Consider the following 22,191-nt stretch of genomic DNA (forward strand, 5'->3'; position numbering starts at 1 on the left):
CCAGTCTTGTTACTGTTCCAGTCGCGCCTCCATCACAGAGACCGCTGCCCTCGCTACTTGTTAGCCCTCACATCGTCTGCCCGACATCAGCGCGCCTTTGCACCAACGCCCGTTCAACCCAAGTATTACCACTCCTCAACCACTCATCACCATGTCTTCAAACAAGATGGAGCAGAGCCTCGACGACATCCTCAAGGCTTCCAAGACTTCTCGCCGTGGCCGCAGCAGTCGCCGCTCTGGCGCTGGACGTCCAGCAGCCGCCCCAGCTCCCGTTGGCGGTGTTGCAAAGTCCACCAAGCAAGGCAAGCCCGCCAAGGCTGCGCCTGCCGCACCCGCTGCCATCCTGGCCGGCGAGACAAAGATCATGGTATCCAACTTGGTATGTTTCCGACCTCTTCACCGCACTTGAACTTTGCTAACTCGCAACAGCCAAGGGACATTGACCAAGCCCAACTTCAGGTATGTAAGACCGATGCAGGTCTTTGAGCCTACTCTTCTCGCTTTAGCGAACACCACCGAGTGCGATACGACGAATCGAGCACGTTTCCTCCGCCTTCCGGTATGGATGTTGAGCCATGACTTGCAAAAAATCAAACCATGATCTGTGTTGGGCACACAAGACTGGGATGCGATTAGCAGCATGCGAACATTTTGAGCTACCGCGACGACGGAAGTGGGTGATCCGTTTTCCGAAGCTACACTTTTTTTGAGTGGCAGCACAGACAGCTATGCCCCAGTGACATTTTCCTGGGCGCTATGCAGCAAACTCTAGCAGGCCGTCAGAGCAGCGAGATGAGATCATCGAGTACAGTCACAGATGGCCTAGAAATTACCAGAGGGGCGCGGGCAGGCATCAGCAGACTATCTCGCAACGTTGTAACACGTTACTCGCAATGAATGCTCTCGCGCTGAGTTGGCTTTGTCTTGCCGAACCTTGCGTTCAGGCACAGGATCACGAAACCTACTTTCTGAGTGGCGCTCCCAACCGCGTTATATGAGATCGACGACTACCCACCGCCGACGCCGCACTCGCAGCTGATGATGCTTCACTTTTCGCGAACTCAAACCCTAGCACGACCACTAATACGCCTTGTAGGATTACTTTGCTTCGGCAATCAACGTAGGTAGACCAAAGAAGGTTCTCCTCCAGTATGATGCTGCTGGCCGTAGTGTTGGCAGCGCAACCATCATTTTCAACAAGCACGAGCAAGCTGCCAAGGCTACTGCTGCTCTGGACGGTGTCAAGATTGACGGACGCCCTGTTCGCGTTGAGATGCTTGTCAGCCCTAGCGTAATCCCGGCCGCTGCACGCCCAGCTTCCCTCGCCGATCGCGTTACGTATGTACACTCTTCTTGCTCAGAAAAGAATCCCCGCTAACCCACTTGCAGCCAACCGAAGAAGGACAAGCCCAAGCCCGCCACTACGGAAAAGGCTGCTGCCGGTGCCACTCGTGGACGTGGACAGACCCGTGGACGCGGAAAGGGCCGCGGCGGTCGTGACGCCCGCCCAAAGAAGAAGACTGTCGAGGAGCTGGATGCTGAGATGGCCGACTACTTCCCCGGAGGTGAGACCAGCAACGCTGCCAGTGGCGCTGAAGTCGCCCAGGTTACCACCGGCGGTGACACTGCCATGGACGACGAGATGCTCTGAACGCCATTTGTATCGGCATTTCTCCCAACACCCCCCATTACTCTGTTATGATTTAATTGAACATCGGTTGAAACTTGGTCGGCTTTTCCGGTAGTTTGTCTGGCTTTACATTTTCTTTTCTTGGGAGCGTCATCATTTGGAAAATATCATACAACGATCAGTCGGTTTGCTGTCAGTTCGAGTTCAGCGCTATATTCAATTCGGCTTTTGTACACTGCTCATGGACATTTCGTTTTCGGCTCTCAAATTGTACTATTATGAGCCTGGGTAGCGACAATGAAGAATGGTCATGCTTGCACAAACACCTCCAAAGGATCCCTGGTTCCCTAATGTCTCCTCTTGTGATGCTTTTACATGGTCATATCTGGGTCGGGGTTGGCTGGTCATCCCACGTGGTTAGTACGCGCAGGGTGGCAATACTGTCAAGACACTGCATGGGGAGCCCCACAGGATATCCACAAGATATGCATCAAGTGTGCAAGGCGGTAGTGTTGTCGGGTTTCACATTTCGCAAAAGAAGCAGATGTGGACCATCGGCCATGTCGGCCAAAGCCGGGTGGGACCAAGGTGTGGCGGCAAACAAAGGCTCTGGAGATAGCCGTGACATGACCGTGTTTGGACAATCTTCTCTCGCGAAAGACTGAATGTGGCAACCTTCTTGCACTGGACATCACACCACCATAGGACGACATGGTCGGCAGGCGTAGTCAGCTGCGGCTCTCGAAGTTGAGACACGTCTATCTGGGACGGCGCACCCTTTCGTGCGAAAGGGTTTGCGGTCTTCCGTGGAACCAAGCCTTTTCGAGTCTTCCCCGCCATTTCCTAGGCCATGTGGAGACCCGCGGCTACCCTAGCTTCTGACGAGGTAGGTTGCTGGGCAAAAGGAGCGCTCGTCCGACGCAGCTGATTCGGAAGGATGAGGTGATTACAATTATTTTCACATCTGGCCTTGGCAAGATTTGGAAACGTCCGGATACATGTGCATGCAGGCCGTGCTGGTTTAGACTGCAAAGGGGACTAGAGACAATAGTCAACGTGGCTCGGTGTTCGCGCCAGAAGAGGGCGAGCTTGCTGGGATGGACGATAGGGTTACTGTTTCAGTGCTAGCAGAGGGGTCGTGTGGAGAGCTGGTGTTGGATGGGTACTGGTGCACGACATGAATGCTTACACAGAATTGATAAGGCTGGTACAAGCAAAGGATGCCGTCATCGGGGTGGACGCATCTCGGCTTCTTTCTGCGCCTATGCATACGGACCGGTTGCTAACCTGTGTCTAGTATTCCGGCTTGGAGGGCTGAGTACCGCATTATAGCGAGGTTAGCTGCGGCTTGGACGACACAACTGCGGGGGAGGGGTAGCTTTCACTGGCCACTGGAGCGGGGCAGAAACCCCCGCCGCTGAGTAAAACATCACCCACCCATGCATCCCTGGCGCACGCGATAGGCTGCAGAGCTTTCCCTCTGGTGGGCTCCCGACGACCGACACTGTCTGGCCTAGCAATCGTGTTACAATGCTTGTCTGCTGTGGAGATGCCGTCTAGTGCCGTCATGCCCTGCCGATTCGAATACTTAAGATTTCTCATTGCCCCTCTTTCAATCCTCAAGTCTTCCACTCCCATTTTCCTTTCAGATACCCCAGTTCGTTTTTACAGCCATGTCTGAGACCTCAGTAAAGCTATCGACTCCCCAGACGGGTGAGTACGAACAGCCCACCGGCCTGTAAGTCATCTCTGCAAACTCTAAGCTTCTCTGCAAGCTTTGTAATACCTTGGGCAGTTCTCTGGGCGCGTGTCAGTGCTAATATATAGTACAGCTTCATCAACAACGAGTTCGTCAAGGGCGTCGACGGCAAGACTTTCGAGGTCATCAACCCATCCACCGAGGAGGTCATCTGCAGTGTCGCAGAGGCCACTGAGAAGGATGTTGACATTGCTGTCGCTGCCGCACGCAAGGCCTTCAACGGCCCATGGAGGAAGGAGACACCAGAGAACCGCGGAAAGCTCCTCGTCAAGCTTGCCGAGCTCTTTGAGAAGAATGCCGACCTTCTCGCTGCCGTCGAGGCACTCGACAACGGAAAGGCCTTCAACATGGCCAGGAACGTCGATCTTCCCGCTGCAGCTGGATGTCTGCGATACTACGGAGGGTGGGCCGACAAGATCGAAGGCAAGGTCGTCGACACCACACCCGACACCTTCAACTACATTCGCAAGGAGCCTGTGAGTATGCTTCTATACAAGTTTTTGAGCATGCAGCTAAACTCTTCAGATTGGTGTCTGCGGTCAAATCATTCCCTGGAACTTCCCTATCCTCATGTGGTCGTGGAAGATTGGCCCTGCTATTGCTGCCGGTAACACAGTTGTCTTGAAGACTGCTGAGCAAACCCCCCTGTCCGCATACGTTGCATGCAAGCTCATCAAGGAGGCCGGTTTCCCACCAGGTGTCATCAACGTCATCACAGGTTTCGGCAAGGTTGCCGGAGCTGCCATTTCTGCCCATATGGACGTTGACAAGGTTGCCTTCACTGGTTCCACTGTTGTCGGCCGTCAAATCATGAAGGCTGCTGCCGGTTCCAACTTGAAGAAGGTTACTCTCGAGCTTGGAGGCAAGAGCCCCAACATCGTCTTCGCTGATGCCGACTTGGACGAGGCCCTTAACTGGGTCAACTTTGGTATCTACTTCAACCACGGCCAGACCTGCTGCGCTGGTTCGCGTGTCTACGTCGAGGAGTCCATCTACGACAAATTCATTCAGCGATTCAGGGAGCGCGCTGCCCAGAATGCTGTCGGTGACCCATTCGCCAAGGACACTTTCCAGGGCCCTCAAGTCTCGCAGCTTCAGTTTGACCGCATCATGAGGTAAGGCTCGCCGCCATTCCTGTAAAAGTTTCTATACTGACCCTGTAACGTAGCTACATCGAGGATGGCAAGAAGTCGGGCGCCACTGTCGAGACTGGTGGTAAGCGAAAGGGTGACAAGGGCTACTTCATTGAGCCCACCATCTTCTCCAACGTTACCGAGGACATGAAGATCCAGCAGGAAGAGATTTTCGGCCCAGTATGCACAATTTCCAAGTTCAAGACCAAGGAAGAGGTCATCAAGATTGGCAACTCGACCACATACGGTCTCGCTGCCGCCCTCCACACCACCAACCTCAAGACTGCCATCGAGGTTGCCAATGCGCTCAAGGCCGGAACAGTTTGGGTCAACACATACAACACTCTTCACTGGCAACTGCCATTCGGTGGTTACAAGGAGTCTGGTATTGGCCGCGAGTTGGGTGAGGCAGCGCTCGACAACTACATCCAGACCAAGACGGTGTCGATCCGTCTCGGTGATGTGCTTTTCGGTTAAGCGGGTTTCTCTTAATGCCTTTTTAAAAAACTGGAGACTGTGTGTACATATATAGCTAAGTTGCCAGAAGCAAATAAATCAAAGTAAAGAATATCAATATGGCTGTGGCTTGGGTGAAAGGCGAAAGTCGACGTGCCGATTCTGTTGTATGTGATGCTCGAGCGGGTGAGGCGTTGAAGTCTTGGTAACTAGGCTGCTGTTTCTTTGCTCATAGTTGGGCGGGGTAGCGGACTGTCGCTTTGTTCAAGTCGCGTCTGGTAGCCTGGTAGCCTGGTAGCCTGCATGGCCTGCTGCACCCGCCTATCCACATGGGTCTCTGGCTCGAGGCATTTTGCATCAGGAGATGTCATGGTTTAGACGCTATGCAGACTGCTAGAGGCCATGGCCATGCCCGACAGCCGATCTGGTCAGATGGGGTTCTCCTGCCATCAGCAGGGAAACACATGCGAATGGGGGTGATAGCGACATGGGATTGTGGATCTGGAAGCGTGAAGGATGAGGTGCATGGGTGGAGTGGAGGCTGGCGGCTGAACGACTGTTCACATGCCGGGGCACGCGTTTTGTTTTGGCGACGAGCGGTTGCGTCAGTGCTCCGAATGATGATCGGAATTGTACTGCGCTACAACAACCACCCTTCCAAGGCTTCCACTTCCTTGCAGCCAGCTGTCATCTCGTCATCTCTGCTCATGTGCACGTGAGGAAGGCAAATAATCTCCCCTTGACCATCATGATATCATGAAACCCTAATACGGCTGCTTCTGTTAAGAGTTGCAGCACTCGACGATCCAGCCATGCCATCATCCACCATGGCTGCAGACGATGCCACCCTGTCGTCGCGCGCCAACCAATATGTGCGTGAGGTTCTGCATAACACCGAGACTCCTCCAGCCATACCCGTTCGCTATTTCTACACATCGCCGCTCGCTATAGATGACCCGCTGTCGCCCATACCGCCACCACCAACAGGCACCTCGACCGCCAAAAGGGTACCTCCACGACCTTTCTCCGAATACGACAATGAAGCTATCCAGGAGGCATGGCACGCGCTCCGAAAGAAGATTCTCAAGCACAATGAGGAGTTTGGTGAGAAGGACGGGACGGGGAGAGGCACGCCAACGAACCCAGCAGTAGAGCGGTTGAAGAGGAAGAGAGGGGGCAGCGCTTCCAGCGTTGAAAGCTCCACTCCAGGAAGAGACATACCAGGCCGGGAGATGGTTGGTAGAGGAGAGTACTCAAGGTCTGCAGAGATGCTTGATAGGAAGCGACCAGACTCTAGCGGTGGCAGTCATGCTCACTCCACGTCAGGCTCATTTAAGCCATACGCACATGATCACGGATCCATATCGCCCCTTGAGCCAACAACAACCGGTACGCCTTTTATCCGAGCACCTTCGAGAGGGAACTTGACCAAATCGTGGAAGCCTACGCCCCCAGAGGGAAGCCATCGTCCGACAATACATGAAGTAGACAGCTACAAATGGGATGATGACATGGAACCTGCGCTGTCGTCGGCCAAGGATAAGGGGCCCGCGAAACCTTCCAAGCCAAAGCCAGGCCCATCTGCGAAAGTCCCTGTTGGAGTCTCGAGGCTGCACCATGTAGTCATGGACGCAGACTCAATACGAATGGAACCCATATACTGGTCGCCGCTCAGTGATGTTGCCCAGATAGTTCGGGGAACGTGGTTCTACAAGGACAGCATGATGCCCGTTGAGGTGGAAGTTGCCAACATGCTTGAAGTCGGATACCTTGAAATGAAGCCCTGGACGCAGACCTGGATGGACGAACTCAACAGTGCCGTCGAGGTTGGCGCTTTTGGTGAAATGAAGATTCTGCACCACCTCTGGCCTGAAAAGCCTAGGAAGTCAGAGAGTAGGCCGTCGACTTCGGCACAAGTAATGCAATCCACAAGCCTGGTTCAGAACACGTTGCCAGAAGACGACGATGATCCCGAGAAAGAGCGGCGGGAGATTGTTGAGAATGCATGTGATCTGATTGACATCTCCACAGGCCCTGACGGTCCTGATCACAAAGCAGCTGGCGACCTCGAATATGGAGCTGACGGACGGAAACGTCTCTACTTGAAAGCTGGTGTGATATATTCTAACGAAAAAGAAGCCTTTATTCTCAAACCTGCGCTCCAGCCGTCCGACTATTATGGCAGAAGACCACTCGCAAACTACATCCGCAAGGGAAGGCAAATTGGTGTTCATGTCGTACGTGGGTTCGACCAGGCCATCTGGGACAAGCTGTATCCAAGCAAGAACTCGCCAAAAGCACAAGCGGCACGTCAAGGTGTCTCAACCGCGCAAGCTGGGGCACCGCCGTACCAGAGACAAAAGTCAGATCCTGCCCTTGCGCTGTCCGAAAGGCCCAAGGTGACTGATCTTGTGCTTGTAATACATGGCATTGGGCAGAAGCTGTCAGAGAGGATGGAAACCTTTCACTTTACGCACGCGATGAATTCTTTTCGACGCGAAATGAATGTTGAACTTGGAACGCCGGATGTTAAGCGCCATCTGCGGAAGGATATGGGAGGCGTAATGTGTTTGCCAGTAAGTCATTGTGGACGGCAATTTGACCTACAATATACTAACAGATATAGGTCAATTGGCGACATCGTGTCTCCTTGGATGTCGACAACACCGAAGTGGAAGAGCCAGACGACCCTTCTGCCAATAAATATACACTGAAAGACATTACTCCGGATACTCTACCGTCAGTTCGTGGTATTGTAAGCGATGTGATGCTCGACATTCCGTACTATCTCTCGCCGTTGCACAACCCCAAGATGGTATCAGCCTGTATACAAGAAGCAAACCGCATTTATCGTCTGTGGTGTCAAAACAATCCTGGGTTCGCTGAGTACGGTCGGGTTCACCTAATCGCTCACTCACTTGGCTCCGTAATGGCCATTGACATTCTAAGCCAGCAACCAACCTATGTAGATCCCCAATTTACAGAGCCGTCCTTTCCTGAAGCCGACCTACCTCAAGACCAATTCATCTTCAACACAACCGACCTCTTCGTCTGTGGTAGTCCAGTCGGTCTCTTTCTTCTCATGAAGAACGCAAACCTCCTTCCGCGCCGCGACAAGGAGAAGCCCGGCGCAGACTCGTACGCTGCACCAGGCGTAGCCGGTGAACAAGGCACATATGGCTGTCTCGCAGTAGATAACATCTACAACATCATCAACCCGTACGATCCCGTCGCCTGTCGCATCAACCCAACTGTCGACATTGTCTACGCATCGATGCTCAAACAAGCCACCATCCCCTCCGCCTCGACGTCGTACTTTTCCTCGCTCAATCCCTTCCGCTCCTCAAACTTGTCGCAATCCGCCTCTGCCACAGCCAATAAACCCATCACTGCCCGCCTACCCAGCAACGTCGAGCTCGAAACTCACAACTTTACGCGAGAAGAGATTGCAGAAAAGAGAATGTACCTTCTCAACGATAATGGCCAAATTGACTATTACATGAAATATGGTGGTGGACCCTTGGAGATTCAGTACCTGACTATGCTCGGTGCGCACAGTAGCTATTGGCTCAGTAAAGACTTTGTCAGGATGATTGTGGTTGAAGTAGGGAGAGGACAGGGGAAAGAGGGCACAATTGGTGATATGAGGGCTGTGAAAAAGAAACTTGTCGTCGTTCCTGCAGCGGCGACATGATAGGGCATGGGAAATGTATAGGATATGAGTATTCAGACTGGGAGGTTTGGGCGTTATTCAAGGGTTGGTTTGTGTCTCCTCTGGAGAAAATTATACCCCATTACCCACCATTTCTTCTTGGGACATGTATGTTATTATACATAGGGATGTCTTTGAAATTCTGCATACGATAGACCTGAAGCAGAAGAGAAGGAGAACACGCTTTTCGGATTGTCTTTTTAGAATTTCCTGGGTTATACGTAGATGTTTGGCATCTTTCTTCTTCTCTCACATGTGTATAATTGATCTTGCTATCTATCTAGTTGAACATTTGCTTGCCTTCTCAAACTACCTCGTGCATCTTTTCCCTTGACTGAATTGTCCAAACAACTTAGTTCGCCACCCATCCAAACCACGCTATCGACTCTAACCTCCACACCTTCATCCACCGAGCATCTCCGTCCACGCCATAACAGACACGTATCTCAAGCCTCAGTTTTCTCTCCACGGAACACACGGCATTGATACTTGAAACAAACTAGACCATGCACGACTCTCTCACAACATGCTCGGACAAAGAAGGCAAGAATGTCACTCGTCACGTCATGTGTCCAACCTGTGTTACACAACATGCACGAGACATTGAAACGCTAGATGAACCAACACGTCTCTCACTCTCGCAGACATGTACAAATTGGATCAACCAACCAAGCATGCATTCCCCAGTTGAGCGCACAAGCAAGACTCACGAAGCGGTTCGACTTTCATTAGCTTAGCTTAGCCTAGTATACTAGGCCCATGACATGCTCTCTCATCTCCCCCCACCCCACCCAACAACACCAACAACCCCATCCAAGCCAGCGGAAAAAGCTCCGCTGGGCTACTAACCCGCAAGCAAGCCTACCTTACACCTAAATGTACTTACGTCCGTATCCTCAAACCTTATTCCTACCTTACCCTCCCGTTCCCCCCCACCGCATCACAGACCTCCAGCATATCCCCCGTTCCCTCCCTTCCCGCAGCCCTTCGGCACGCCACGTATCTCAGAAAAGAGAGGAAACCGTCTAGCCTCCCCCTTCACCTCTGACATTCTTGCGCTTTCCCCCAAGTCCCGAACCCAGTACCCGGGGCATCCCCCCCTCCCTTATCTTACCTCGCTGAAAGAAAAAAACACAAAGAACGATGTATTGCGATGCCAGAAGGAGCGGAAGGGAAAAAAAAATCGGCATAACATCATCATCCCGTCGTCATCTCTCTCTCTCTCTCCCAGCTTCAAAAAAAGGGTTCTTAATCGCCGGCGTATAGCAACTCCCTCCCACCGCTCCTCCTCCAAGAAGCTAGTTAGAGTATAGGGAAACCCGGAGCTTAGTCCGATCCGCTGCTCTTCGGTATTTTGCGAGCCACCTTCCCGTTGGACTAATCTAATCCATTCAACCCTTCACCTCCCAAAAAAAAACATAGTACACATAGCAAATGCAGTATTAAAAGACAGACGGGATAAAACTGGACCCCCTTCCCCCCAGACCCATGCTCACAAGCAGCGGCTGGCTGCATTATCCGTTTTTCCCGCTTGTGCAATGTGTGGCTGTTTCGCCCTACCCGCTTCTCTCTCTCTCTCTCTCCTTTTCTTCTCGTTTACTTTTTCACTTTACTTAGTTGAGATTGGGTATATAAACGGCATTAAAGTAGATATATGAAACGGGCGATGAAAAAGCGAATACAAGAGAAGAAAAAAGGGTTCATCCTTGTTTATGCTACACGGGCTTGCATGAACCGAACAACAGTTTAGATTATTTGCACCTTCTTTTTTCGTCCGAAAAAAAGAAGGGTCATGATAAACGGGTGGTAAGGTCATCTGGTGTCCAAAAAGAATATGGCATGATGTTTCTTTTCCCTTTTTAAAACTAGTGTTTTAATATAGTGAGTCAGTGGTTCTTATGGAAGGGAGAGGGGGGGGGATAATTTGAATAAGGCTGGGAAGAAAAAATAGGACCGTGATTTAAAGCGCGTGGTTCGATGGTTTGGTGCGGGAAGGCTAGGTGGGAAGAGGGAAGGATGGGGATTTGGGGGTGGAAAGAGTGGGGGTTGAAAGGGTCGGGCTGAATCAACGGCATATTGGGGTGTTTTGGACTTGCGGCGTATTTTTTTTCTCTCTTTCTTCTTTCGCCTTCTTGGTTTGGTGGTGAATGCGAGGGAGGCAAAGACGCATGCGAATCGGAGGGGTCAAAGCCTCATGTGTTGCAAGGTGAAATCGCCGACGTGGCTGTTTGAGACCGGAAAACAGGGAAAGCAGTTCGGCGACTGATTCGTGGTGTTTTGGTCTCGTGTGCGTTGCACAAATTAGCAGGCAAACTCAAGATCTGCGGTGTGATTGCATTGTTTTACCCTCCCCGATTTTTTTCGGATTGCACACAAGGCGTGTTGGCATATGCTTGAGGGGGGGGGGGGCGTAAAGCATGGACGCAATCGCATGGTATTGAAGTAGTGAATTTCACGAGCAATGCGAAAGCCAGGCCACCTGTGGCTTTGCAACGGTTAGGACACGGCTAATATACGACGAGATCGCCTAAATAAATGTATTCGCTCGATTGATCCCGGTCGGCGGCCCGTTCGACTCTGACCGGTAGATCTGCGAAGTATCTCATTGGACCATGCGCGTCGATTGCAACAGCGACTGGGGGCTAGCCGGACAAGGGAGTCCAGGACGACATGACCAGGGCGGGAGGGTTTCGCAAAAAACGCATCCTTTTGTTGGTCGTTGAAACACCAAGGCGTTGGTTCACGGGAAGCAAAAAAAGATATCCTTGTACAAGTAGCCCCAACCCGGAGGAATGCGCTGTGCAGAGAATAATTGGTGGAGATGTGGTTCGAGAATTGTATCACGCACCTAGTCCCAAGCCGTGTACAGATTCATCATCTCCTAACGCCAGCCGTACTTCATCCTCGCCAACACCAAGCCGTACGCGACCCACTCGCTCGCCGTGCCGGGCCTCCACTCCTATGATGCCTGCTTCAGCGAGTTCAGTGGCTGCATGCGCAAGACCAAGCGCTCTCGCAGCTTTGAGGTCCGACTGTTTCGAGCCCATGTTAGGAGCGTCACGGTGCTTCGACGGCGTCGATGGCTGCACCACCGCGCCGATTCCTCCGTCTATTCTATCGTCCTTCTCTGGCGCGAGAACGTATTCATGGACAGGTCGCAGCTGGCTCATGAGGCCCAATCGCTTTACTTCATCCACAACATCACCAAGCACCGCTTCGCCAATACCTGAGCGACGTATCCTTGCCAAGAGTGCTGCCAGGAACACTTTGGAAGCCAGCGGAAGAGCCCGCAACGCCTGTTGCAGGGGACTACTCGTTGCTTCGTTGATTGCTTGTTTGATCGTCACCATTGTGACTACGCCCCGTCGTTGGGCTGAATGCCCAGCCTGATCTGCCCTGTGACCCACCAGCTCTCCGGTAGTTGTGATTGACTGCGAGGTTGGAACCAAGTTAGCTTTGTTGTTCCGGCCGGACCTACTTGGTGTAGCCGGCTGGACTTCATTATCTCGGTCCTGTGATTTGATTTCGGCCTCGGTTTCGGCGATTTCTACCGCTCTTCGACAAATGTCCAACGCGCGTCGAGCATCTCCACTAACAGCTGCAACTTTGCGGGCTGCAAACTGAACAGCATCAGGATGTACAATATTTCCTGGTACACCTTGGAGTCGCGATTGAATAATCTGCATTAATTGGTCGTACGTATAGCCCGGAAAGGTGATGCGTGTCAGGCCTAGGCGGGAAGCGTGTTAGTCTTGCCGGCGCAGTAAGCAATACGAATGGTCACGTGGCATGCAATGGATATGCATAATTGTGATGTGCACGCCGTTGAAGATCGCCCGCGTTTGGAATGTGGAATGTGGAATGTGGATGGGGATGTGGATGTGGATGTGGATGTGGCTAGGAACAAGAGAGCGTTTCGGTGTGTGGGGCCATTTTGGGAGTAGAATAGAGATGCTGGAACTTACCGAGCCGGCTGCTAATTTTATTGCTCAACGTTCGTTCAGGCAGGTCCATTGTGTTGGCTACAGCAAGGACGATTAGCCTGCTGTGCCGGAGCCCAGGCCAGTTGAAGAAGTTGTACATGACAGATTGGTTCTTCGTAACCAGCTGATCGAGTTCATCCATCAGGACGACGCAAGGAACACGACGCGGGCTCGGAGTCGAAAACTCGCGCTCCAGAAGCTCCAATGCATGAGACGGGCTGACCCGGTCTCCACGCAGTGCTTGCCATAACAGCGAGTACGACTGGTGTGGGTCTGTAACTTTCATGCCATTGATTTCAACAAATATGAAATCGTCCAACTCTTCGGCTTGTACCGACGCCTGCAGCTGTGCCACGACCTCACGCACCGTCGCCGTCTTTCCAGTGCCCGGAGTGCCCGAGATGTAGATGCAAGACCCTGATCCTTCAGTGATGGCAGCCTCCAAGTGGCTGTAGACGGTAGAGAATTCCTCCTCCCGACAGGGTAGGGCGGCCGGTACTGACGATACATGGAGTTGATTGCGAGCAATCTGGAACGGCGAATTTAGGGTAGAGGGGTCGAGTACGCGTGTCCCCAGGGGGGTAAACTCTAATTGCTTCTTCACGACAATTCTCTTGTGTGATGGGGTAAGGAATTTGCGGGCTGCCGGACTCTTCTTGGTCGAAGTGGGCGTAGTCGCATCATAAAGTTTCCGGCGCTTCCGCGGAGTTTCGGGCTGGCCTTCATGCGCTGCATCTGGAACCACGAATTCATCCAGGTCCTTTTGCAGCTGCTTCTTTGGCCGACCCGGACCTTTCCTTGTGGCCTTTGTTTGGCTCTCGACCAGGTCGACCAGGGCTTGAATATCTTCGGCGCTGTTGTAAATATCCTCCCACCTAAACTCGGGTGTATATGTCGTCGTTCGTGTGTTACAGCCTCTCCTGCAGACGAATACCTTGCCATAGTCCTTGGAGGACTTCTTAACCCCTGTTGGGTGTAGTTCTTGGTATCGCTCCAGGGAATATATCTTGGCCGTACCGTTGATGGAGGCCAGCGGGTTGTCGTCGAATGCAGCCGATATGTACAGCTCGTTCTATTGGTTTTGCAATTAGTCGGCAGGCATGCGTGCACGAAGTGTCAATAGGCTCACAGGAAGGAAATCGGTGCGCTTCTTGTTCTGGTTTCGGATCTCCTTTTCGGAGAAGAACCATAGGAACTTTGCCATCTTCTCGTCCTCATCGGCGTCTTCGTAAAAGTCACAGATGATGCCCACCCATGCTTGGTTTCCTTCTGCTTTGAGCAGGACAGCGTCGCCGACTTTGCATTTGAAACTGCCCATGCGTGCACCCACTATGTGTCTTCCCAACGGTTCGGGGGCTGCTTTTCTCTTCCGTGGTGTCGCATTCTGATTCGGCTGGGTATCGTCGGCGACACTGTCCTGGTAGATCCATTCCCATGGGTGGTCCTCGTAGCCTAGCTCATCGTCCGAGTCTTCACGGAACACCGCGCCGCCAGAGAGGTATTGCCGTGCCTTGTCTACCTTGGAGCGTTTAATGGGAGCCATAGAAGAGTGCAAGTGGTGTTGTTGCAATTGGGGGGATAATTGTCGCTGACGTTGGCGCGCGCAACCGGAACACTGCGACGCGTCGCTGTAGGCTTGGCGTCGCGAGACGCGGCAAGGCCAATCTCACCGCCTGAAGCACGGTCGTGACCCTTCCACCTCACCATTCCAGTCCGTCGCAACATACCTATTGCAAGTATGTACGCACGTTGGTGAGCAAGAGCGTGCATCACGTATCGCTTGTCATCACATGCACAAAAAAATCAGATGATGGTAATAATAATATTCATTTGCCATGTCACCGTGGCTCAGGCTTGCGCTGGCGCTAAGCTCACGTCCCTATGGTGAAATCTAAGGTAATAGTCGTAACCAAACAGACTTTGTCAACAAAGACAATCAACCTCTTAACGCCCAACCTCCCTGGTTAAGTGAGGGAACCTTTCCTAAACGACCGACGCTGATGATGCAAAACAAGAGAGAAAAAAAAGAGAAGAAGCGGGTAATAATTCATAAAAGACAGGAGACTGCAAGTCTCAGAGAAGAGAAGGTAAAAGAATCCGCGCCACAGCACCCTCGTTACACAGAGGAGATGGGATGCATGGGAGGCGTTCGTGGCATGGAGTTTGGTGTTGTTGGGTAGTCCATGTCCGAGTGCTCAAGTGGTGGCGTCGTCATCTGCCGGAACCGGTCAGTGGATTGGTCGGCGAAGGAAGAGCAGCAGCGAGCGGAAGAGCTGGAAGTCTATGCGTAGTAGGGCTGGCGTGTAGGGAGCCTTACTGAGTGTGCATAGGAGTGGGGTGGTGGGATCTCGATCCCGCCAAGTGCCGCGTAGCCGACACCAAACGGGCTCATGTCCTCCTCGGCGTAGTACTCGGTCTTCATGGCGGGCACCAGACTTGGCAGTCCAGTCGAGTAGGAGGACGAGTGCGGCGGTGGTAGGTAGGCGTAGCTTGGCATGTCGGTGGTGAGTGTGGTTGGTATTGTGTGGTAGGGTGAGGTTGAGTAGGGCATGGAGTAGGCTACAGCGTCTGGTGCTGGGTAGGCGGACGAGTAGGTTACCGAGAAGGGTGGTGGGCTGGTGGACAGCTGGCGGGTGTACTGGTGCGAAAACATGCGGTCCTCGGCGGGTGGGGTGGTGTAGGAAGATTCCGAAGAAGATGGTGAGGGGAACTCCTGGCGCGGTGATCGCTGAGGTGGCTGCAGCTCGGCAGGCTTCTGCTCAGGTGAAGCTGAGCTAGAGGCAGCACGACGCTCCTGCACCCGCATCAGTACATTGTTCCGAGCTATACGAGGTGCGGTAGCACGGGAACTCACAAGGTCTTCGAGCCTCTTCTTGAGCTTCTTGCGGTAGTTGCGTTGAGCAATGCGGTTCTGAATACGCCTGCGCTCCGCAAGATCCGAGATCTTTGTCCAGTCCTCGTTGGGGTTTGCCGACGCTGAGAAGGCTGACGAGGTGCCCGAGTATCGTGTAGTGGTTGCTACTGGGCTGGCATACTGGTAACTGGCGTGTCGATGCATGGTGGAAGAAGGTGACGTGGGTGGGGTAAAAGTGTGGCTAAGGGAGGCAGCCACAGGCAGTGATGTAGAGGAGTGGTGGTGGTGGTTGTTCAAGAGGAGGATATGTTATATATGGTGATGGTGGATTATGGGCGAGGCAAGATGAAGAATGAGAAGATGTCAAGACTCAGTGGTTGAGCTGGATGTCTGGCTATTAATGAAAGAGGCTCTGGCAGTTGGGGAGGACATTATATTTATCTCGCCGTCTCAAGAAGCGTCCGCAGTCGTTGGAGTGGAGCACAGACGGACTAGTGTTGGTCCCCAGCTTCAGGCCCTCGCAGCGCAGGCACCCTGGGCTGTCGAAGCCGGCTTGAGCATTGCTCAATTTGGTACGGTTTGGAGGGACCCTGGCCGGTGTACATTCACCGACTGCGGTCTTGTAAATTTAGTATGGGCGCTAGCGCAGGCTGGCAGCGGGCCAGTGAGCGTTTGGCTGGCCAGGGCGCGGCAGGCTTCTGAGGTCACGGCAGGGTGAGACGGCGGGCGCATGGGCGTGTACTGAAAGCAACGGGCGCCGAAACGGGCTATTGGGGAGCGGTGACCATCAGCATCATGGCTGTCAGGCCTGTCAAGCCCCCAGCGACCCCCTCGTCAAGCTCAGCGCTGCGAGCCCGTCCCCATGCCACCCATGCCGCCTCTCGCTCGACGCGTCTGCCTCCTCCCCCTCCCTGTGTGCCCAGTGCTCATCGCCGACAGCCCTACGTCCCTTGGCCGCTCGAGCCTGACGGAACTTCACGCGGCCCCGGGCACGAGTCTGTGTGCTGTCTCCATCTCGGTCCCTGCGTGCGGCGTGCGTATGCCTCTCTCTCCCCCCGAGGGCCCTGTCCGCTTCGAGCCTTCACAGCACCACCACGGCGTTGCTCGTCCGGCTTGCCTTTGCGGGGCCACGCTCGACGACCGCCTCTCTCTGTCTGCCAGCCCGCGCCAGCCGTTGCCTCCACCTCCGCTATGCTGCATGCAGTGCTGCAACTGGGGGCCGCAAGCCAGAGCAGACACGCATCCATCCACTGTGCCTCGCGCCGTCGTGGGTGCAGCGCCCACTGGGCAGAGCCGGCACGCCCCACTTGCTCGTCTTCAGCCCCCCACCTGCCATTGGCTGCTCCACCACCAGCTCTGCGCTGCCTACGTAGGACGTTGTGCATGCGCAATCTCCAGACACTGCGACGACTCACCGCGACTCGCCCGTCCCAAAATGACGCTGCCGACATGGTGCATGGCTCCCTCTGCCTGCTACGGCTGCGACGGTGACTGCACTCTCTGGGCCTGCGTTGCGTTGCGGTGCGGTGCCGTCGTGGACAATAGAATAGGGAAGGAAGCCTACTCCATACTACTTGCTGTGTACGACCATATCCTCTATCGAGCCTAGCCCCCCGCCAACCAACTTCAGCCCTCGCACCACCACCACCACCACCACCACCACCACCACCACCATCACCACTACCCAAGGCTGCTTTGTCACCCTCTCCCCAACTAGTACACTGCGCTGCGCAGTCGACCGTTGGACAACCCCCCTCCCCTCTACCCACCCACTGCCCACGCAAGCCACGCAAAGAGCCCCAGAATTTCCCTAGAACAAGCGTCTCACACTTGAGCAGCCCTACGCATCCTCCCATGCTCTACCGCAGCCGCATCAGCACCTTACTGCAGTGTCGGTGAGGTAAGGCGAACAGTCCCCAGGTCTTTTCAGCCTAAAGCTTGTTGCTACGAGAATAATCAACCATTGTGCCATCAGCCAATCACTATCCCAAATACGCCATGTCGAAACACTGATAGACGCGCCCTCAGCTCTTTCTATTGATGGCATCTCTCTAGCGTCTGGTCGTGGTACTGGCCACCAACGCTACGCCCTACGCCCAGCGGCCGAGGCTCATCCGCTTCGCCCTCGACGACTCGCTTTCCCATTCACCTCATCTACCCCCAAGCCCGCCAAGAGGGTGCTTTGTAGCAGCCATTGCTGTGCATACTACTTGGCTTGATACCGACAGCTGCTATCTATGGCTCGGAGAGACGCTACTAATGCGGAAGCGCTTCCATCATTGTTGTCCCTAGGCGGCTGTGTTCCGACTTCAGGCCACCCCCGACGAGCACATGGAGATTGTGGGGGCCGAATCATGGCAAAAAGCTGGCCAATCGACTAGAGAGCTGGACTTTGATAGTTGAGACATGTCCGTGGGCCACGATAGCTGAGCAAAATTGTCTCCAATTGAAGAGAAATGTGGCCATGCCGATCTGTTGTACATGCCGAAGCCATGCATGTTCCCAAGATGCGTGGTGGGCTGGTTGTGGTGGGAGGGCTCTGCCATTTGACACTGCAATGGCCGTGTGTGTGGGGTATGGAGCTCGTCTAGAATGGCGATGGGATGCACTTTGCCTCAAACATATGAGCTGGTTTCTCTGGGCCCGGGCGATGGGGTCCACTCTGCTGCTGTTTGGAGCAATAGTTGTCGTTGAGTTAATGACCGGGTTGTGCAATCTGCCAACGATACTGGAACATCGCCCGTGCGCAAACACAGGCCCCCATTTGAAAAGTTCCAAAAGTTCAAGAGCAATATAGGCGTGGTTGTAAAGCGCCGATGGACAGGACATGGTACCATTTACCCGTAAGAATTGCCAATCGTGGGTGTAGATCGACTGGAACGTGGGCTGCTGTTGTGGTTGTCTATACAAGCTTTCCCAGCAAATGCCTGCCTCCCATGGCCATGGTATCACCCCCAAGTCTTTTTTGTTTTCACATGGCCGGTGGTTAGACGAGCACCATCAGCACCTGGCCATTTGAATCAAGGCCAGTGACAAGGAGGCAGATGCGACCAAGTTCTACAAATAGTGTCTTGATGTTTTGGAGCAGTGCATTGCCACCGGAGGGGTTACTGTAGCACTTGTGCTTTGAAATACGCTATTGCGCATCGCATCATGGCGAAGTTACGCCCTGCGCTGCCCGCTGGCGGAGCATGCCGGGCGCGAATTGGACTTGTGTGTTTGGACAGCATCCACGAATACCACGACAGCTAGCGCAGTAGCCGGATGTCTCGTCTGCTCACTCGTGCAACTTGGTGTTCTGCAAATTTTGACTCGTCATGGTACTAGACATGACTGATGTGGCCCCCCCGGACTCCCGGACTTATCGCAAGTCCAACACGTGCATGCCATGGAAGCCTAATGTACGGAGACACAAACGCCAAGCGCATCCATCTACTAGCAATACTCGAGTGCAGCCTTGCGACTGGAGCCACACCGCTTTGCGGCGTGTCCGCTTCCAAACTACGCCGGCCAGCGCAAATGCAACTACTGTCTTGTATACTCTACGCGATATCAGAGTCGGTGATGTCCCGACGGTGAGAGTGTAAGGCTGGAAGACCCCTGTTTTTTCCTATAGCGGCTAGCTCAGCGACGGGCCCTGTTAGCGAGGATTAACGGGCAGCTGTGATTGGGTAGAAGCAGAAGCGAGACAGGTAGACAGGCCTAGGCGACCGTTGTGTCGGGCGTTCCGACCGAATCTCACCGCTGGGCGCCATAGGTCCATATAGTAGGCTGTGGAGATGGGCATGGCGCGAGTGACCATGTCAAGTATAGTGCCATACTGCTGGGCCCTCATTTACTAGCACAGCATCCTTCCTGGAGATTTTCCCGGCCACAGTATTGTCCAAAAGGAGGAGAAACTGCGCAGTCGTGGGGGGAGGGGGGAGGGAGCAATGTGCTAAAATGGCCACATGAGCGCTTGCTTGCTGGCGCCGTGGACAAAACTACTCTACTCGCATTCGAATTGCGGTCCAAATGCATTTGACATAACAGGCTCTTAACCGCTGGCCAAATGCGTCTTCTGCTAATCCTGTCGCCAGAGTTGGCAGGTAATGACGCCAGCCGCGAGTGCGCTACTTGGTGATTCGTCGGGGCAGAGAAAGAGCATAGTAGGGCCTATATTTAGCGGCCGCTCTACCCAGTCGAGCCAGCGTTCTGACGACAGCATACCCCTCGACGCATCTTTGCAGCCCTATAGCCCTATGGCACATACGACAAAGCAGCTGACATTACTGTAATTTGGTCAAGCATACCATGCCAGCGACGAGTCCCCTCTTGCCGTGGCCGCCGGGTGTTGGTTGCTGTAGTAGCACCTTGGGCCAAGGTCCTGACAAACTACCGTTCACGACACACACACACACACACACACACACAGACGCACGCGCACATACACACCCTCTCTCTCTCTGGAATTAGTAGGTGAGGGGTAGACTATACACGTGTATCCGCATACGGACCAAGCTCGCACGGTATTGAGTTCACCGGTTTCTGGGCGTAACCGGCAGGAGGGCACGACCAGTGCGGTGGGAACGCCTACCGCGTCTCTGCACAAGCCGTGGGTAGATGAGACGGACTGTCATTTGCAAACAAAGTCGAGAAGGATGCGAGGGCGTGGTGGGCGTTAGTCGCATATTGGGCAGAATGCAGCAGGCTCGCTTAGACAAGAGGTGTATAGTAACCAAGCGCCCATGGCGCCTCGAGCAGCGTCTTCACCGATAACCATTGGTCGCCTAGCCACACGGACGCTCGCCAACGCTGTGCATCCGCACCGGGGGGGATAGTCAGGCCTCGTGGCAGTCTGGCAGCAGAGCGTCTCGGCCCTCGACCTTTTGGCGGCTGCCCATTTGCGCAACCGCATCACATTCTTGTTTCCGTCACGCTGCAGCCCCCAAGGCAGAATCAAGGCCTCGATCAGCCGCATCATGGCCCTTTGGGGCGGGGTGGTGCACTCCTTCGAGACATGCATGCACTATAGCGTGCTCGAGGACGCAGCATCGTGCAGTCACATTTGCAAGTGGGTCTCTTCGGCACAGGCTCGAGTCCAGACACACAAGACAGGGCAATTGTGTACGACTACACACTACTTACTCGGACACTGCCAACACCAAGCGCGCTCAACGCGAGCACGCCAATGAAGCACACCCCGAGCATCGGGCGTCGGCACAGGCAGGCCCGCCCGCTCACGCGTTTCGGGGGTCCAAAATCGCATCATGGCGCGGTTGACAAATGCTGTGCATAGTTTGTGGGAACTTCACATTTGCGCTTGCAGCGGACACGGCCATGACTAAGACGGTGGGCTGCCGAAGTGGCTTGCATCGGCAACTGGCCAAGTCTTGCTCTTTTTTGCACTGTCATTACAAGTTGCGACTGTCATCCCACACCAAACCAGCAAGCGAAAACAAAGAACCCCACTCAAGAATTCAACAACCCATGCAGGAACATTTGCCGCAGATATTGGCAATAACATTGTCTGTTCAATGCCGCGGTTGAGCCAATTCTCCTCACCAACGTTGTGTATGCATACATACATACTCATGTACATGGTTATTCTAGATTCAGACTACTATCGCAACCAGGCCGGCTTTTGGTTATTTCCGTCGTCTTGCAGAACCTATACTTTTATAGTGGAGCATAAGTTTGAGGGAACGATAGCCCGAGTCAGGATCGTCAAGCCCTACGGGTTGTCCAGTGTGAGAAGGTATTACGGCTTCGCATGCTATTGGACGCCACATGGAATCCTACTACATGTCGCCTAAGCTCCTAGGCGAATTACTCAGCCAGTGACGCATGTTTGCCTACCTTTTTGTTTTGCGCATTGCTGCTAGCACGTCACGCTCAAGGCAGCAGTAGGGCTGAAGACGGAAACCTACTGAACGAGGCTGCGCGTGGTGCATTTTGTTTTTTTCTTCTTTCTCGACCGGTGACAAAGCAGCAGAATCCCGCAGAATGGTCGGGCAATGTCGCTCAGCAGCGCTGCTACGTGTGTCGTCAGGCGTGTTGGTCCGTGGAATGTTGCCCGTCCACTTGTGTGCAAGTTCACGCTCCAGGCCACGCCTCTGGATACACACAATACGCCTCCCGGCCGTCGAGTGTCTGAGACGGAGAGATGGTTGCAGCGCGATGTGCGTCATGGCGGACTTGTAAACGCCATATCGCTATCGCCGGCACCACGAGTATCGGGCTCGTCCTTGTCTAAAGTCCGAACCATCATCGGTCCAGCATTCCATGCCTGGTCGTAGCCAAGTGGTTGCGCAACTGATTTGGAGGTAGCAGCGGAAGCAGCATCATGGCTGACCCTTGCTCCAAGTGCAAGTGTTCTACAGCCTTGCACTACCAAGATTTGGCAAGCGGACTTGGGGCGGGGAATGCAGTGTGGTGTGCAGTAGATGTGACGAACAGGGCAGGGGTCGGCGTGGGAAAAAGAGATCAAGATTCTTTCAGCATGGCCGTCGGTGCATCGCGTGGGAAATGAGATGGCATTTGCTACTACTCTATGAAGATGAGCATGTACAACGGCGCAAAAGCGAGGGTTTATCGAATTTTGAGCAAGATGGCAATGGGTGGGCAACCATAGCACTTACCCCGCGCTACCCCCCTCGTCACCCCTTGCTCCCCCCCCCCCCCC

General features: G+C 53.8%; 7 protein-coding genes across 7 annotated transcripts; 5 read left to right on the forward strand and 2 right to left on the reverse strand.

The window, feature by feature from the left end:
* Positions 1–151: 151 nt before the first annotated feature.
* On the forward strand, positions 152–1,651 carry COCVIDRAFT_108575 (hypothetical protein; the record flags this gene model as incomplete). Its single annotated transcript, XM_014697622.1, has 4 exons — positions 152–379; positions 430–459; positions 1,097–1,338; positions 1,390–1,651. 4 exons carry the CDS (start codon positions 152–154, stop codon positions 1,649–1,651), a joined length of 762 nt encoding a protein of 253 aa, XP_014553108.1.
* Positions 1,652–3,303: 1,652 nt separating this feature from the next.
* On the forward strand, positions 3,304–4,999 carry COCVIDRAFT_18950 (hypothetical protein; the record flags this gene model as incomplete). Its single annotated transcript, XM_014697601.1, has 4 exons — positions 3,304–3,368; positions 3,463–3,865; positions 3,915–4,504; positions 4,558–4,999. The coding sequence occupies 4 exons, from the start codon at positions 3,304–3,306 to the stop codon at positions 4,997–4,999; spliced, it is 1,500 nt and encodes a 499-aa protein (XP_014553087.1).
* A 791-nt stretch (positions 5,000–5,790) lies between these two features.
* On the forward strand, positions 5,791–8,672 carry COCVIDRAFT_108524 (hypothetical protein; the record flags this gene model as incomplete). Its single annotated transcript, XM_014697623.1, has 2 exons — positions 5,791–7,554; positions 7,605–8,672. The coding sequence occupies 2 exons, from the start codon at positions 5,791–5,793 to the stop codon at positions 8,670–8,672; spliced, it is 2,832 nt and encodes a 943-aa protein (XP_014553109.1).
* Positions 8,673–9,566: 894 nt separating this feature from the next.
* COCVIDRAFT_108537 (hypothetical protein) lies at positions 9,567–9,719 on the forward strand (the record flags this gene model as incomplete). Its single annotated transcript, XM_014697624.1, has 1 exon — positions 9,567–9,719. One exon carries the CDS (start codon positions 9,567–9,569, stop codon positions 9,717–9,719), a length of 153 nt encoding a protein of 50 aa, XP_014553110.1.
* A 1,811-nt stretch (positions 9,720–11,530) lies between these two features.
* On the reverse strand, positions 11,531–14,216 carry COCVIDRAFT_29628 (hypothetical protein; the record flags this gene model as incomplete). The annotated part of the gene is made up of 3 exons (XM_014697625.1): positions 11,531–12,420; positions 12,656–13,745; positions 13,803–14,216. The coding sequence occupies 3 exons, from the start codon at positions 14,214–14,216 to the stop codon at positions 11,531–11,533; spliced, it is 2,394 nt and encodes a 797-aa protein (XP_014553111.1).
* Positions 14,217–14,789: 573 nt separating this feature from the next.
* On the reverse strand, positions 14,790–15,731 carry COCVIDRAFT_18953 (hypothetical protein; the record flags this gene model as incomplete). Its single annotated transcript, XM_014697602.1, has 3 exons — positions 14,790–14,954; positions 14,991–15,467; positions 15,528–15,731. The coding sequence occupies 3 exons, from the start codon at positions 15,729–15,731 to the stop codon at positions 14,790–14,792; spliced, it is 846 nt and encodes a 281-aa protein (XP_014553088.1).
* Positions 15,732–16,389: 658 nt separating this feature from the next.
* On the forward strand, positions 16,390–17,426 carry COCVIDRAFT_18954 (hypothetical protein; the record flags this gene model as incomplete). The annotated part of the gene is made up of 2 exons (XM_014697603.1): positions 16,390–17,014; positions 17,137–17,426. The coding sequence occupies 2 exons, from the start codon at positions 16,390–16,392 to the stop codon at positions 17,424–17,426; spliced, it is 915 nt and encodes a 304-aa protein (XP_014553089.1).
* Between the last annotated feature and the right edge of the window lie 4,765 nt (positions 17,427–22,191).

This window comes from Bipolaris victoriae, assembly GCF_000527765.1.
Source record: "Bipolaris victoriae FI3 unplaced genomic scaffold scaffold_94, whole genome shotgun sequence".
In the NCBI taxonomy this organism is placed as follows: domain Eukaryota; kingdom Fungi; phylum Ascomycota; class Dothideomycetes; order Pleosporales; family Pleosporaceae; genus Bipolaris; species Bipolaris victoriae.